Raw genomic sequence first — 18,379 nt, forward strand, 5'->3', positions numbered from 1 at the left:
AAAAAAAAAAAACCTGTAATAATTAAATTAACATCAGACAAACTAGACTTGAGAATAAGGAGTGTTAATTAGAGATTTCAAAAATAACATTTCATAAAGATTAAGGACTGAATCCACAAATGAGACATAATAATCCTGAATATGTAAGTTTCTAGCAACAAAACCTGAAAAATACATAAAATAAAAAACTGATAGATTTTAAACTAAAGATAGACAAACTTTCAATTGTATTTGGAGACTGCATGATTCCTTTCTCAGAAGCTAGTAGAAGCAGAGAGAATTTCAAGATGAATATAATAAACATGAACACTATCAACCCACTTGACATTTACAACATGTATTTACATATTACCACCCAACCACACCAATATACACTTTTTCAAGTATATATGAGACATTCATCAAAATAGACTATCTTGCAAAACAAACTTTATTAAAATAATTACATTTCTACAAAATGTATTATTGTACTGTGTGTAGTGCTATAAATTGCTTAATATGACTCTTCTAGTCTGTGCTATTATTGTTATTCAGTGCCATAGACTCAGTTTCTGCTGATAGCGACCATGTATAAACTTTCAGAGGAGCCACACCACGGTTTCCTACAGTGCCTCACCAGGATTTAACTTCTATAAAATGACTAGGTAGGACATTACAAATGAGAGGTTCTTGTGGTCCACCAATAGGATTGAAGAGTTTACTAATGATGTAAATCAGGGACATAGCACTCTCGTGGTGATGAGACCATGAAATATAGTATATTGAGTCCTGATAGGGAGGTTGGTCAGTTTTGCTATCCTTCTAGGCTTAAAATGAACCATCCTAGAGACAGGAGAATGGACTCTCACAACCATCAGGAAAGAAGAGCCAGGAGTGAGTGAATCCTTTGGATTGGAGATGAACCTCCTAGGCTGAGGAAACAAAGATCTGTGACACCAAAGATGATGAAAAGCAACAGCAAGAGAAATGACAGCAGCAAATACAACAAAACCCACGTGAGATAGAATGATGTGTCTTCCTGGTCCACAGAATGAGAAAGCTGAGTGCCTTTTGGCAGGAGGCTTTCTGGTGGAGTGGGGTACTGCAAATCAATTATTGGCAAAGCTAAAGACTTGTGTAGTATTTGCCTGAGCATGGCAGGGTTCATGCCAAGGGATGAAGGGTTAGAAAGAAGTATGCCTGCAGACATGACTGAAAGGAGGTTGTCTTGACCAAAGAATTGTATCCTGAGTATTTGTGGTCCTGAATTGTAACCTATTACTTCACCAGTAAACCCTGTAATTGTGAGTATGGTCTTTCAGTTCTGTGTGGCCATTGCAACTAATCTTCAAATCTAACAGAAAAGTAAAGTTCCCTGGGAGGGAGGGTTTGTATCAGAATTGGTAAAAGGTTGTGGGGTGGAGGCATAGCTGATTTCTGCATCATAAGAACCAGCTTTAAGCTGATATTGATGGTATTCTCTGACTTTATAACGTTAGAGGAGGTTAAACATTATCCACATGTCATTTTTACAGTATTATAACTACAAGGTCAGTGGTTCAAATACACCAATCTTCTCCTTGGAAATAATATACAGGATTGCCGTGAGTCTGAACCAACTCTATGACACTTAACAATAACAACAAATAACAAATTAAACTCAGAATTAATAAGAAAATTATGTCTAGAATATTCAAAATAATTGTAAATAAAATAGCATACTTTTTAATAGATCAAAAGGAAGTTGCATGGAAAATTGGAAAATATTTTGAACTGGCTTAAAATCAAAATGTAACATATGAAGATCTGTGAGATAGAACTAAAACACTAGAACAAATCAAAAGCATTAAAAAGCTTGTATTATGACCCTAGGACCATCAAGAGAGGAACGCACAAGCAGAATGCAGGACCTTATCCAGAGAAGCAGCAGCACCAGAGATGGAGGCAGAGATGGGGGCATGGAGAGGCGGAGTGGCTGAGAACTCTAGATTCATGGACTAAGAAGAGAAGGACTAAGAGATGGTGGCCAGGAGACAGACTTGCAGAATGTGCCCTTTGGAGATGTAAATTATTATATATGCCTGAGTGGTTTTTTTGTTTCTGTGTTTTTTTAAAAAGCCAAAGTGGATAGAGAGAAATACTGTTAACTGATGGCACATGGAGGGGATTATAATCAATGTAATGAAACAAGGTATAATATTTGTTGAATGTAAAACTGATGATATTCCCTGTAAACTTTTACTCAATCCACAATAAAAACCTTTGAAAAAAAAAAGCTTGTATTAAAAATTTTTTAAAAAGGTCAGAAGTCCATGATGTGAGCCTCTACCTTAATAAACTGAAAAAAATGGAGAACATATTAAACCCAAGCAAACAAAAGAAGGGAAGGACAATGATTAAAGCAGAAAAATGAAATTGAGAACAGGAAACAACAGAGGAAATCAATGTAACCAAGGCTGGTTCTTTTGAAAAAAAAAAAGAATAAAATTGACATTCCTCTAGGTAGACTGACCAGGAGAAAAAAAGAAAAAAGAAAAAAATTGAAAACATCAGGAATGAGAAAAGAAAATCAACTTCAAATGCTACAGACAGGATAATACTACAGGATAAGTTAACAGGATAAATTAATACAATAAAATTCTTGACATAACTTCGGTAGCATTGATGAAATGAGAAAATTTCTCAAATATTACAAACTGCAATTATATATATATATTAACCCACAGCAGCACACCAGGACTCCATGTATATGTTGTGTATTCAAGAGCCCTCATGCATTAGAGATAAAAAAAAAATCTTCAAGATCTTAGTAAATGAAATTCAGCAATAATAAAAATGGCAATATACCATGACATATTAAGAATATAAGGCTTTACATTTTCTGCCACTCTGTCTGGGATCTTCTAACATGAACTCTTTCAGAGCAGTTGGTAGTGGTAGCCAGTCATCATCTAGTTCTAATGGTCTCAGAGTAGTGGCGACTGATGTTCATATGTTCCATTAGTGGTGGTGGGGTATGTGGTGGTGTTGGTTCCAACTCATAGCGACCCTGCATAGGGTTTCTGAGGCTGTAAATCTTTACAGGAGCAGAAAGCCTTATCTTTTTACTATGGAGCGGCTGGTAGTTTTGAACTGCTGACTTTGAGGTTAGCAGCCCTACTCATAACCACTACATATTATTTGGTTGGAAAGAGATTGAAGGAACCCAAGACTATGGACCTCAACACCCTTTAGAACTGGAAAGGAGCACACCTTCATAACTCAATTTTTAGCCAATCAAGTAGATAGATATATGGGGATGCGGTGGGGGTGGGGGAGACACACACAACAACACTAGTAATGTATGCTCACAATAGAATGGTCAATCATGCAAAATCAAAAAGGCAACATTTACTAAGAACAGAGTTGAGAAGGGATGGGAAGATGGGTGGAATGGAAACAGGAAGCACAGGGAGGAAGTAGGATAACGTTTTTTGCATGGAGGGAATTGTAACCACTTGTAATCATTGAAATGAAACAAAGTGTATGATTTGTTGAATGTAAAATAGATTATTTTATCTTTAAACCTTCACTTAATTCACAACAAAAAGTTAAAAAAAAAAAAACACACACACACAGCATACTAGATTCTTCCAACCTTTGAAAAATCAATCATTGAAATTCACCATATCTAAATGCAGTGTAGTTAATTACTTAATATGGTCCTTCTAGTCATGTTCCTCCATTTTATGATCTATTGTAAATACTGACCTTTATGTCTGTGGTTCTGATTCTCTTTTGGAGTGCTAAAAAGAGGCAGGATTATGTCAATGAGACAGGATTAAAGTGGAATGTATCTTCACTTCCCATCTTACTAGAGAGTGTCACTCAAGCCACAACCTTTAATATGGGGGGCATGGTCTGTCAAGTTTACAGAAATGCTTTGGTAAAGTTCTTCTCTTGCTCTGGAACCTGCATTTCACTAATCTGTGTCTCTTGTTCTGGAACCTGCATTTGACTTAACTGTGTCTCTTGCTCTGAAAACTGTGTTTGGATTATCTGTGTCTGACCTTTAGTTCTTGGGACTTGAAGCCTATCACCTGACCTGATTCACTGGTTTCTGGAGACCTGTGCATCAACAAATTGTCGGACCTACCAATTTGGGTTCTTCAATCCCTGTAATCAGTGGATGAGAAAAATCATCAAGATTGACATCTGAACTACGAATTTGAGACTTGCCAACCTCCACAATCACATGAACCATTTCTCTGACAGCTTGTGAGTTTTGTGAGACATTGCAGTAACTGTAACACTCTAAGACATGAGTAAGAATACTGAAGGGAAGAGTAGTGGTTGGTTTCGGGTATTATGGAGTGGAATACCATCTTGGAAAATTTGAACATTTGGGATATCTTAGACCTCCATCTCCTAGGTACCAGCCTCAGCCTCATGCATCCTTCAATGAGAAATGATTCTAGCAAAAACACTAAAGGAAAAATGTGTATCATTCTTTCAAAAATACAGAAAAAGTCTCTGTCAAAATTTAGCATTAATTCATGATTAAACAACAATAACAATAACAACCTTTTCCACTTTCCCCAAATGAAACAGAATGAAACTTCCTCATGCTGATGGGTATCTACAAAATATTTGCTTCAACAACAGGCTCAAACACAGCAATTGTGAGGATGACTCAGGACTGAAGAATGTTTAATTCTGTTGTATATGTCTCTATGCATTAAAGCTGACTGGAGGACACTTAACAACAATGACAAAAACAAACTTACATTAACAACATACTCCATAGTGAAAGACTGACTCTTTTCCTCTACAATAAAAAGTAGAGAGTTATGCTCACCTCATAAAATGTATTTGGAAGTCTTCCACTCTTTTCTATAGTCTGGAGTCATTTGAGTAAAATTTGTGTAAAAAATTTTAGATACATCGTAAATAAGTAAAAATTGATTCCTTAATAGGTTACATTTTTCTGTTAGAAAGCCACAAAGAATCTATTATTTTAAAAAATACTACTAGAACTTATAAGTGAGCTAAGCAAGTCAGCAGATGATGACAGAAATATACACAAATTCATCCTATTTCTATATACTTTCAGGGAGCCCTGATGGCATAGTAGTTAAGCATTTCACTGATCATCAGCTATTTCATGATAGAATGGTGTGGCAGGTTCATTACACAAAACTTTATAGCTCTGAAAAACCATGAAGCCCAGTTCTACTCTGTTGTATAGGGTTGGCATGAGCATAAAATAAACTTGATGACAATAGATTCTATATACTTTCACAAAACCTTTATAAGGTATAATTTTATAAAAGTTGTATTTGCAATATCATAAAAAGTTCATGTCTTATATAACATTTAGTGATCTGACAATGAAAACATTGGGCTCTAACTGTAGGTTTGGCTGCTCAAAAACACCAACCACTCATTGGAAACCCTACACATGGTCACTATGAGCCAGAACCAACTCAACAGCAACTATCAACAACACTAAGCATGCTGAAAACTACAAAACAACAATAACATCAGTGTGGGAAAAAAATGAAAGTATATATCATATTTGTGAATTGAAATGCCCAAGATTGTAAAGAAATCAATTTTCTTAAATTGATACTAAGAAATTGCTATCAAAATCATTTTAAATGTTTAAAAAATAAATGCTTAAGCTGATTCTAACATTCACATGAAAACAAAGCAACCAGAAAGTGAAACCAATTTGATAAAGAACAAACTTCAATGACTTGTACTACATATTTTAAATACTTAGTATACACATGTGATAATCAAAACAATATAGTCTTGGAAAAGGGATACACATGCAATTCAATGATATAGACAAGAATCCAGAAATAAAACTTGAGCAGATCTATAACGAAAGAAGAAATTGATAAGGTCATTAAAAAACTCCCAACAATAACAAAAAAAGCCCACGCTCAGCTGGCTTTACTGGTGAATTTTACCAAACACTCAGAGAAGAGTTGACACAAATTTGACTCAAATGATTCCAGAACATAGAAAAGAATGGAAATCTTCTGAATACATTTTATGAGGCGAGCATATCCCACATACCAAAACCAGGCAAAGACATCACTAAAAAAGAAAGTTATAGAACAATATCCTTCATGAACATAGATGTAAAACTTCTCAACAAAATCCTAGTCAATAAAATTTAACTACATATCAAAAAACAATACATCATAACCAAGTTAGATTCATTCTAGGGATGCAAGGATGGTTCAATAGTAGAAAAACAATCAACATATTTCAGCATATAAATACAAAAAAGAAAAAAATCATGTGATCATATTAATTGAAGAATAAAAGGCATTTGACAAAATCCAACATCCATTTTTTTATAGAAACACTCAACAAAGTAGGAATTAAAGGAAAATTCTTCAAAATAATTAAGAGTATATATTCAAAACCAACAGCCAACATTGTTCTCAATAAAGAGAAACTGAAAGCATTCCCTTTGCCAACAGGAAACTAGACGAGTGATTTGTATCACTATTCCTATTCAAAAGAATAAAAAGTGTGCCCACAAATTTGTAAAAACAGTTTTTTGCAATGGCATAACAAACAACAGATTAACCTCTAGAATGTATAGAAAACTACAGCACCTCTACAAGAAAAAGACAAACAACCCAATTAAAAAATGGGCACAGGACATGAACAGACACTTCACCAAGGAAGAGATCCAGTCAGCCAACAATCATAATGAAGAAATGTTCACAATCATTAGCCATTGGAGAGAGGCAAATCAAAACAACAATAAGATATAATCTCACATCAACAGTAACAGTGAAATTCAAAAAAACAAAAAATAACAAATGTTTCCAGAGTGGTTGAGCCATTTTAATGTCTCACCAGCAGGGTAGGAGGGTCCCAATCTCTCCTAACCTACACTGCTTGTGGGACATTAAAATGACTCATTCACTCTGGAAAATGGTATGGCTGTTCCTCAGAATGTTGGAAATAGAAACACTTATGACCCCCAAACCTCTCTTGGTGTATATATACCCACAAGAAATACTAGCCAGGACACGAGTTGTTGTTGTGAAGTGCCGTCTAGTAGGTTCCAACCCATAGCAACCCAGTATTGGGTTTCTGAGGAGCAGCTGGTGACCTTGAACTACTGACTTTGCAGTTCAAACGTCTTTGCAGTCTGGTACATTAACCCACAGTGCCATACCAGGACTCCTGGACACGAGTAGTTGTATGTATATCAATTTTTATCACAGGCTATTCACAATAGTAAAAAGATAGAGAAAGCTTAAGTGCCCAACAATAGCTTTATGGATAAACAAACTGTGGTACATACACTCAATGGAATGATAAGTAGCGCTGATGAATAACTTTGAATCTTTGAAACACTTTGAAAGTTGGATGAACCTGGAAGACATTATGCTGAGTGAAATTAGACAATCACAAAAGGTTAAATATTGTATGAGGACATTATTGTAAAAGCTTAAGAAAAGGTTTCCAAACTAAAAGAAAAATTATTTGATGGTTACCACAGATAGGATGGAGGGGAGAGTAATTCACTAGAGAGTAGACACATGTTAGCTCAGGTGATGGGGAGGGCAATGTACAATAAAGGGAGAGGGCAATATACAAGCAGAGGGAGGGTGGCAGATGAATAATGATGATAGGCGAACACACAGGGAGGGCACATGAACACACATGAGCTAAAGGATAGATATAAATTGTGGGATATACACAACCTGGGAACAACAATGTTCTGTACATAGATATATGCATTGAGACATAGGCTGAATGGGTAAGGGAGGATGAGTAATATATATATTCACATATCCCACAAATATATGAGTTTGAAAGAGATTAAAGAAACATTATTTTATGGTTGCCAAGGGTGGAAGGGGAAGGAGAGTAGTTCACTGGCTACAGTGTCGTCGCACGTTAACTTAGGTGATGGGGAGGGCAATATAAAAGAAGGATCAGGGCAATATACAAGAAGAGGGAGTTTGGCAGAAGGATTATGAAGACAGGTTAAGACAGAGGGAGGTAGACAAGGGCTAAAGGGGATAGAGATAAATAGTGATATATAACCCTAGAACAACAATGTTCTTTAGGTAGATACATGGACAGATATGCATGCTGAATAGGTATGGGAGGAAGAGTGGAATTTATATAGATATGTGTGTGTATGTGTTTGTATATATATATATATATATATATACAAACACATATATATGTACACATGCATATACACACATCTGGTAGTGTAGTGGTCATGAATCAGACCGTGAATTGCAAGGTCAGAAGTTCGAAACTACCAGCTATTCCATGGGAGAAAGATGAGGCTTTCTGCTACCATAAGATTTACAGCCTCGAAAACCCTATGCAGGGTCACTATGAGTCGGAACCGACTCCACAGCACATAACCACCACCACCATGTATATATGTATCCCACAGATACACCAGAGTTTGGAGGAGATTTTGGTGTATAAGTATTTATCGTTCCTGAAAACACTTCTATGGATGTGGTGGAGCACATGGTGGACAAAATGATGGAAACTATTTAGACATCATCAAACATCTTAAGACGAGTAGCTAGTTGAGCCTGAGGGCTCAGGACTGTAGTCTCAGGAGACACCATGGTCAATTGGCATAATATAGTTCACAAAGACAATGTTCTACATCTACTTTGGTGAATAGTGTCCGGGATATAAAAAGCTCATGAGTGACCGTCTAAAGTTCAGGTATTGGTCTCTCCATGTGCAGAGAAAAAGAAAAGTGATGAGAACTGAAGATGCATAGAATCAATTATCCCAACAGACTAATGAAACATGTGAACATCAGTGTACATAACTCTGAGACCAGACTAACTACATAATGCCCAGCTACCATTACCAATTGCTCTGAAAGGGATCACATTAGAAGTTCCCAGATAGAGTAGCAAAATATGTGGAACAAAATTCAAAATTATTTTTTTTTAATATTAAAAAATGACCCAGAATACTGGTTGGAAAGAGACTGGAGGAACCTGAGAAAATGGCCCTCAACTATCCTTCAGGCCTGAAAAGGAACTCACTCTCATGGCCCAACTTTCAGCCAAGGAGCAGTGCTAAAGCACTGAGAATCCTGGCTTAGTCAAGTTGACACAGAATCTTAACTACCACAATAATATTGTGCCCAAGTCAATTTCCTAGTTTTGACAATGTACTATCATTCCATAAGGTATAATCATTGGGTAAAGCCAGATTAAGTTTATTAAAAAATTCTCTGTACTATTTTTGTAACTTTCGTAAGTCTTAACATTTTTCAAAATAAAATGTCATAAAAAAGTCAACTTTGATATATTGCTTAAATCCCATGTTACTGGTAAGTTAATGAGTTAACTTGCCTAGAGTATTATATTTCTGTCTTTCTAAAACAGTTTAAGACTGAGAGTTGGATTGCTGCTGTAACAAATCATTGACATGTGAGAAGGGTTTTGGAATTTGGTAATGGGTAGACACTGGAGGAATTTTAATGCACTTTATATTAAGAGCTTGTTGTTGTTGTTAAATGTTGTTGAATCAGTTCCTACACAAAGCAACCCTGTATAGTGTTTCCTAAGGGTGGCTGGTGAGCTTGAACTGCTGACTTTGCACTTCAAACTGACTTTACAGTCCAGTGCATTAACTCACAGATTTTTGGTAGAATTATAAGAATTAAGGGTGATTGTGATGAGAATTTAAAAAGAATTGAGATTTATAAGGGGAAGCTTCTATCATCATAAACATAATCTTGTATAAATATAGATATTAAATATGCTCTGGTAAGGCTTTAAAAGGAAATTATGACCATATCATTGAACACTGGAGGAAGGGACATCCTTTTTCTAAAATAGCAAAAAAAACAAAACAAAACCAAAAAAAAACCCACCAAAACCTTGCCTAAATTATGGAAAGTCAAACTAATAAATGATGAACTAGGATACTTAGCTGAAAGGAGCAACGTGGTTTCACCTTGCTATTCATAACAAAATGGACAAAGAAACCTAGATTTAGAAATGAATTGTTCAGAAAGCAACAAAAAATAGCATAAACATTTGAAAAATTCTATTGTAAAATTTAAAGTTCTATTGTGCTATGAGTTAAAATCAACTCAACAACACTTAACAATAGCAGTGTCCTGGAATTTACACCTAGGTTATTGTTACAGTATCATTTGCAAAAAAGATTAAGTCTGTGGTTGATGGATTTAATTAACTACAATAACAGAAACTTTGTCAGTTTAGACGGAAAGAAATAGAGATAGGACAGAATGAAAGAAAACCATTTCCTGGAATTCTATGGACAGAAAATGGCCCAGTTGAGCAACATGATTGTGAACATTTGTTGTACCCCAAGAAAAGAAAGGAACGATCCCAGGAGCAGTTCAGAAATAAGCAGGACCATTGAAAAGAGTCTGTGGAGCAGAGTCACAGTCCCTTATGTCAGATGATGGTGCCACTACCTTCAAGGCTTCAGAAAGTGGGACAGCCACCACCTCCATTATAGATGGTGAGGCTGTTTTTCCAGTGGGTCGGGAGAATAGGACAATCTAGAATGGAGGGGAAGGTATCATTTTCCCAGTGACCCTGTAAGGTAAGAATGATGTCCAGTGCATTGAGACCTCTGCCCGAAGTCCAGAAAGCATAGCTGTTTATAGAATCTGGAGGTTGGGGCCATTGCTCAGAAGTACCTGGAGAACAGAGAATTGTTTGTAAGCCTTGAAAGCTAATGAAATTTGCTCTGCTATGTTTTGGAAATTCTTGGTACCCATGGCCCCTTCCTTCCTTCAATTTCTCTGATCTGGAAGGGAAAAGCTTAAATTGGTCCTTTTCCACCATTGTATTTTGGAAGCAGATAACTTATATTCTAGGTATTACAGCAAATCCTAAAATGAAAAGTGATTTTGCTCCAGGATGGAATACACATTATTTAGTTTATAGATTTTGATGAATCAGAAGATTAAAATTTGGACTTAAAGTTAGTGCTGGGAAATGGGTTAAGACTTTTAAGATGATGTAATAGAGTGAATGTGTTTTGCACATGGGAAGAACATTTATGGGAATCCAGGGTGGAATGTTATGAATTGTGTTCCCCTAAGGAGCTCTGGTAGCGTAGTGGTTATGAATCGGGCTGCAAACCTTAAGGTCAGCGGTTCGAAACTACCAGCCGCTCCGTGGGAGAAAGATGACGCTTTCTACTCCCGTAAGGATTTACACCCTCGGAAACCCTGTACAGGGTCGCTATGGGTCGGAACCAACTTGACGGCACTTAACAACAACAACAAAATATGTATTGGCATTCTGGTGCCTATCCCTTAAGTGGACTCCTGATGATGATGTAGGATAAAGCACTGGACTGCAAGGTCAGTTTGAACCACAAGGTTGGTGATTCAAACTCATTACCTGTTTCTTAGAAACACTATACAGGGTGACTATAAGCTGGATTCAACTTGACAGCACTTAACAACAACAACAATAACAATACACTAAATAGGAACATTTTTGGACATAAGGTTTTCTTTGTTATGCTCATTAAATCGTATACTTCTAGGGTAGGTTCTAAATCTAATCACTTCTGACTTAGGAAAGAGCAGAATAAACACAGAGACATGCACAGTGAGAAGAGGAAGATAGTCTATGGAAACACATGTTTCTACAAAGAATGCTGGTAACTACTAGAAGTGGAAATAGATAAAGAAAACTCCACCCTAGAGTCATACCCTAAATTTAAATGTTTAGCTTTCTGAACCATAAGAAATAAATTTCTGTTCTTTAAAGCCACCTTACCTATACGCATTTAATGCATGGCAGCACTATGCAACCAAATGTTTTGTAGGTTTCAATGATCTCACTTTCCATAAGGTATACAATTATACTTTCATAATGCATATGAATGAAGTAAATAAAAAAGTATTTTTAAAAAATCATATGAAAATCATAGAAACTAAATATAAAAGCAAAATAAAAATATTTAAAACTATAAATGTATGTAGCTACTGTTTCTTGACATGTCTTCCATCTGGGTTTACACTCTTCCTAAGGCAATGTTTCTATCCCTCTAACTCCTCCCCAAAGAATTATGTGCTCTTTGATTTACACCATATCAAAATGGCAGTTTGGGCATATTGAGGGATTCAAATTGTCCTTCTTTCTGTTTTGAAAACAAAAAAGGTAGTCTTAAGGGTCAAGGTTAGGGCTGTTAGTTAAATGGAATAAGGTCTCCCAAGGAAATTCTCCCAGGACAGTCTTTGCTACCCTCAAAGAATGAGCACTTGCACTGTTGGGATGAAAAATTAATTTCTCAGTGCACATTCCCTGACCTTTTTCTCACCAAAGTAGTTTTCAAGTTGAAAACAAATAATAATCATAATAAGTATCTGTTGTAGTCCTGTGAACTTTGAAAAAAATCTATGAAGATTGTTTTTATTGTTGTTAAATGCCATCGAGTCGGTTCCAATTCATAGTAACTCTACATAGGGTATCTTGAACCCGCCGATGTTGTGGTTCAAATAATTTTGAAGTCTAGTGCTTTAACCTAAGTGTCGCACTAAGACTCCCTATAGAATTTCCAAAAATAGTTGCCATAACCTTCTGAGCTGACTTCTCTCCCTTGAATTCAACTGGCCTGGTAGATCCCTTTGGAAGTCACTGTTTGAATTAGACCTCATTTTTTAAGGTACCCTAATGAGATACCTTGTCTGCAAAACCATCCACTGATTGAAGAGACATGTTTAAACATGTTTTGGTTGGAATCAATCTGTGCATGTATGAACTGAAATTCCACTAGCAATTTTTTTTTACTTACCCTCATACACACACACACACACACACACACACACACACATACATGCAAACACACTTACTTATGGGGACTTGACAAAGTTGGTGGGAAGTTTCATTAGTTTTTAATTGTATGAAAGTGTGAGTTCAAGTAATGACTGGAATCAGAATGGAATCATTAAAGGCCAGAAAATTATTTTCAGTTACATTTTCTTATTAACAAAAATTGTAATTGAATACTCTGTGTTTTTTGACATTGGGCTAGATTCTGGACACGGGGGGAAAAAACAACAACAACAAAGTATACATTGTATAAGAGAAAATTTACTTTATTGATCTAGTAAATCATTAAAATCTATATCTATATATCATTTATCTACATATGTATAAATGTGTCTTGTTGTTAAGTGCTGTTGAGTCAGTTCTGACTCATAGCTACCCTGTATAGGGTTTCCGAGAAGCACCTGGTGAGCTTGAACTGCTGACCTTGCAGTTCAAACCAACATTGCAGTCCAGCACATTAACCCATAGCGGCATACCAGTACTCCAAAACCTTAATAACTCTGAGCATATAGTGAGCTAGTACTACAGGACAAAAGAAACTGAAGAAGACTGATAAGAAAGTCAGAGATAAAATGTTATGGATGCTAAAAGATAAACTATTTCAAGCAGTAAGAACTGGTCATATGTGTCATCTGTTCAAGAAAAAGTGAGGACAATTATGGTCTAATGGATTTGGTAACATGGAAATGTACTTGACAAAACTTGAAAAGGTCAAGTTAAAACCAGATTAGAATGGGCTTAAAATTGAATAGGAAGTGAAGAAGAGAAGATATTTTGTATCAGTAGTAATGATGATATATAGGTTTGATTGTAAAAGGGAAGTAAGAAATAATCCCTAGCTGGATTTGAATATTGTTATAGTTTAGTGTCTTCCAGTCATTTATGACTCATAGTGACAATGTATAGGGTTTCTGAGGAGTAGATGGTGAATTTGAAGTCCAATGCCTATCCTACAGCGCCACACCAGGACTCAGCACATGAATATATGACCAAAGATATGTGTATTTTTTAAAGGATATATTAAAGCATTCTTAAATATCAAAAACATTGAACAAATGAAAAAGGAGAGAGAAAAAGGTATAGCAAACAGAAGAAACACATAATCATATAATGTTTAAGATGGTGAGAAGAAATGGGATTCAGAATATGTTTGATGTTAAGATGATTATTCAAGGTCAGGCCAATTGTGCATAGAACTTTCATTAGGCCAACATTAAAATGAGGGAAGAATGATGGTAGAAAGTCAGTGGTGAGTAGGACTAGCTTTGCCCCCCTTGCGGAAGACGGTTCTCTTGATGGCCTTAATGAGTTCCTTGTTACGAAGACTATAGATAATTGGGTTGGCTAGTGGCGTCACTACAGAATAGACTACAGCAAGTGTCCGGTCAAGGGTCAATGAATAGCTCTTCTTTAGCCGCACATACATGAAAATAATGCTCCCAAAGAAGATGAGTACCACAATGAGATGTGAGGCACATGTGGAGAAGGCTTTCTTTCTTCCTGCTGCAGTTTTTATCTTTAGCACAGCCTCAATTATTCTCCCATAAGAAACCATGATAAAGAGGAAGGTGATAAGGATGATGAAAGCATTGATGGAAAAATCCACCAGGACATTAATGGATGTGTCCTTGCAGGCAAGGGTCAGTAGAGGTGGGAAGTCACAGAAAATGTGTTGGATTTCATTGTAGCCACAAAATGGAAGCTGGGAGACTAGAATGACCTCAGAAATGGGACAGAGGAAGCCACAAGTCCAGCAACAAGCAGCCATCTTGGCACAAAGTGTTGGAGTCATGATTGCAGGGTAGTGGAGGGGCCGGCAAATGGCCAAGTATCTGTCATAGGACATGGCAGTAAGAAGATAGCATTCAGAGGCCCCTAGGGAGTGGAAGAAGTATGTCTGAAGGAGGCATCCAGCAAAAGATATGGTCTTCTTCTCACTGAGAAGATTGGCTAGCATCTTAGGGATGGTGGTGGCTGTATACCACAACTCCAAGAAGGAGAGAACACTGACAAAATGGTACATGGGTGTGTGGAGAGCTGCGTTCAGTCGTATGACTAAGAAGATGAGCAAATTGCCACAGATGGTGAACAGGTACGCCAACAACAGCAGGACAAAGAGCCATCCCTTGATATGCTCCACATTGGGGAAACCAAGGAGCACAAATTCAACCAGGCTTGAGTGGTTATGTTGTTCCATCGGGGACTTTGGTGGGAAAAAAGGAGAGAAAACTGGATTCAGTTTATTGTTAAATCCAACTCAAAACTCCTTTTTCACTGAATGCTGCTTAATTACTGCTATTACTATTATTGTAGCTATTGTTGTAAAGTGCCATTGAGTTGGTTCCAGCCCATAGCAACCCAAAGAGCAGCTGGTGAGTTTGAACCACCAACCTTGCAGTTGAAACAGACTTGAAGTCCAGCACATTAATACACAGCGCCACACCAGGATTCCAAAAAGCAAATGGTAATAGCTAATTCTTCTCAGTACTTAGTACATATCAAATATTTTCCCAAGTGTTGTGAATTTAATGTTTTACTTAATTCATATAATCCAGTGGGATAAGTTCCATTTACTTACCTATTTTACAGATGAGAAACGTCAGAATGGAGAGAATGGCATGTCATTTTTCTAGCATATAGAAGTGCTAAGTGGCAGAAACACAATTTAAGCTTTTTTATTCCATGCTGTTTACTTCTATACTATGTAGTCTCACCTAAACACTCCATCCTCTCTCTCAGGACACATTTTCCCTTCAATCAAGTATCAATTGGTAAAATTTGTATATGAAATTGATGCAGTGGTAAATCTATTTTTATTGTTCAGTTCAAATCTTGTTGCAGACCGTGTAAGCCTGGTCAGAAGTTTGAGGCCCTATAGGCCCGAGTGTTACAGGCTGCAGGCTCTGAGGAAAAAATTCTGGCCACTGGCAGTCATAACAAATTGTTTTTAATCTTAGTATTCAGTTACATTTATAATTAAATGCAGACATGATCCCTTATTATCCACAGAGAAATATTAGAACCTCCTAAAGCCGAGACTAAAGGTTTCAAGGGTAAAACTTTTCTCCAAAAGATTAACTGAAAATGGCTTGGCTACTTCACAGTTTTTTGTTCTACAGACAAAAAAAGCCATCCTCCCTAAATCTGTCCCAGGTGCAAGTTATTCAACCAAGTTCCTGAAAACCTGGCTCAGGAAGCTAAAACAGCGGGACTCTGCCCAAGCCTTTTGTCCTTACCTCTCACCTTGCCCCAACTGAGCTCAGGGGCTATAGATAAGTTAATTGAGCCTGAGAAACCAAGTTGCGGGCTGGGATTCGAACCAGTGAAGTATGATGTAAAGTTACCTGAATGTCTGGAAAATTACTGATGTTAGCTGTATCCTGTTTTAGTCCCTCCCAGCTTGGTGTGAAGCTCCTCCCCTAAATAAAACCGAGACACAGGCCATCCCAGGTGTGCATTACGGGTTGGAGGGCATGCAGTAAAGATTGAAGGGCAGTGAGTTGCTGCCTGCAGAGGCCACAATGCCTGTAGTCTCAAGTCTGCCCACAAGTGACGCATCCACCCTGGTTTTGGGGTGCCTCCTTGTCCCCCTCCTTCTGTCTGTCTGTGTATTCTTTTGCTATCCCTATCGCCACTGGATCTCCCCTCCTCGTGCACCAAACACTCATGAACAACACTACTATGTAGAGGCCAGTCCCCGACAAAATCTAAAAATATATGTGACAGGCACACACATGTACAAATAACCAGGTTTTATCAAGTCACTTCTGACTCATAGTATTCCTTATATTATAGAGAAGAACTGTGCTCCAAAGGGTTTTCAAGACTGTGAACTTTCAGAAGCAAATCACCAGGCATTTTCTTCCAAGACTCCTTTGTGTGGGTTAGAGCCATCAACCTTTTAGTTACTGTGTTCTTAACTGCTTGTATCATGCAGAGACACCTGCATCAGGCATAAACAGTAAAAAATTCAACATGGTACAATCCCTGTCACCAGAAAGCTGATAACCTCATGGAAGAGGCCAATCCATTAACTGGTCATCTCAGAGCAATCTGTAAAGCATAAGGGATAAACGAGAGGGTCAAGGATGAGCCTATATTTTCAGCTCAACATGACTGTCCAGGAATAAGTTCTTGACTTTAATATTCTAGCAAGAGTAGGATTTAGGCGGGTAAAAAAAATGAAACATTTCAGACAAAAAGCATATACGCACACCTTGAGCTGTAAGCATCCTGAGTTAGGGAAATATATATTCTCCTGAGTGGTAAAGCAACTGCGGAAGCTCACCAAATGATTTGGGACTTTATTCCAAAAGGTAGGGCACCGCTGAAGACCATTAGTTAGATAAATAGTAGGCTTTGATGAGCATTTTGAAAACATCACTGAAATGTAATTATTCTGACCTCAAGCCCAGAGATAGAGGTATGAATTTGCTCTGTGGGTGTTACAGATGAAAACATGAGTGGGGGTGGTTAGTACAACTGATGAAAGATTCAAAGACAAAAATGATAAAGTGGCAATTAGCATAAATCCTGCATTTCCAGAAAACCAATTATGTTAAGCATAGGGGAAGACTATCTAGTTTACTTGGTGAATATTCCTGCCAAAACAAAATAAAACAAAAACAGATTGGACACTTAATTTTTATCAAAGCACAATGTGAACTCTATACAATAAAAAAGAAAAAAAAAGAAAATATATAAAATAAAACTAGAACAACAGCATTAAAAATATCAAAAGCAAAAACAGTAAAAATGCAAACCATATGACTTTAAGTGCATCACAGAGATAATGGCAGCCACAGGGTACCCTGAAGGTCACACTGCACTTGGAAGTTGTTGTTGTTAAGTGCCGTTGAATCAGTTCTGACTCATATTGACCCTGTATAAAGTTTCCAAAGAACAGCTGGTGAATTTGAACCACAGACCTTGCAGTTCAAACTGACCTTGTGGTTGAGTGCTTTTCCTAGGGTGCTAAGCTTCCAACCATTCTACTTACAAACTGCAGTCTCTTTCTTATTTTGCAGTTTTAGCGCTTGGCATAATGATTGCCACATTAAAGGTATTCAGGAAGAAATTAATTGTTTAATCAATTGAATTAATCTGAACAATTAACTTAATAATTTGTAGGTCAATACTTTCTCTTTTGCCTTATAATATTCACCATTTATAAACATTGTCCTTCAAATCAAAGTGAATGCCCTGAAATAGAAATAAAATTTTGGGTTTGCTAGTTTAAAATTATAAATTCATTCATAGCTATTAGTTTAAGGGTGTTTTTGGAATCCATTCTACTCTAAAAAAGGACTGTGCCTTTATCTCTTCAAGTAAAGGTGACAAATCTTTGAAAAGGTGACAAGAGATCCTTGTTTCCTTATATTTATATTTTGCTCTTCCTGACCATTTGCTTCTGGTTTTCCTTTCTTCTTCTGACATTTGTTTCTCATTCTTCAAAATCATTCTAAATTTTAACTCTTCACTGAATCCTTCAGTGACTCCTCCAGGAAAGTTAGTTATTTCTTTTATGTCCTCATAACATGTTCAGGTTCATTTTAATT

General features: G+C 36.8%; 1 protein-coding gene across 1 annotated transcript; it reads right to left on the reverse strand.

Moving 5' to 3' along the window:
* Positions 1 to 14,064: 14,064 nt before the first annotated feature.
* On the reverse strand, positions 14,065 to 15,018 carry LOC102825208 (olfactory receptor 6N2-like). Its single transcript, XM_006861626.1, has one exon. The coding sequence runs from the start codon at positions 15,016 to 15,018 to the stop codon at positions 14,065 to 14,067; it is 954 nt and encodes a 317-aa protein (XP_006861688.1).
* Positions 15,019 to 18,379: the final 3,361 nt, after the last annotated feature.

Source organism: Chrysochloris asiatica, unplaced genomic scaffold (genome assembly GCF_000296735.1).
Source record: "Chrysochloris asiatica unplaced genomic scaffold, ChrAsi1.0 scaffold00042, whole genome shotgun sequence".
Taxonomy (NCBI): domain Eukaryota; kingdom Metazoa; phylum Chordata; class Mammalia; order Afrosoricida; family Chrysochloridae; genus Chrysochloris; species Chrysochloris asiatica.

Bases quoted from the DNA above. Each gene is read 5' to 3' on its own strand.
- LOC102825208 (XM_006861626.1), bottom strand. From the start codon at position 15,018: ATGGAACAACATAACCACTCAAGCCTGGTTGAATTTGTGCTCCTTGGT.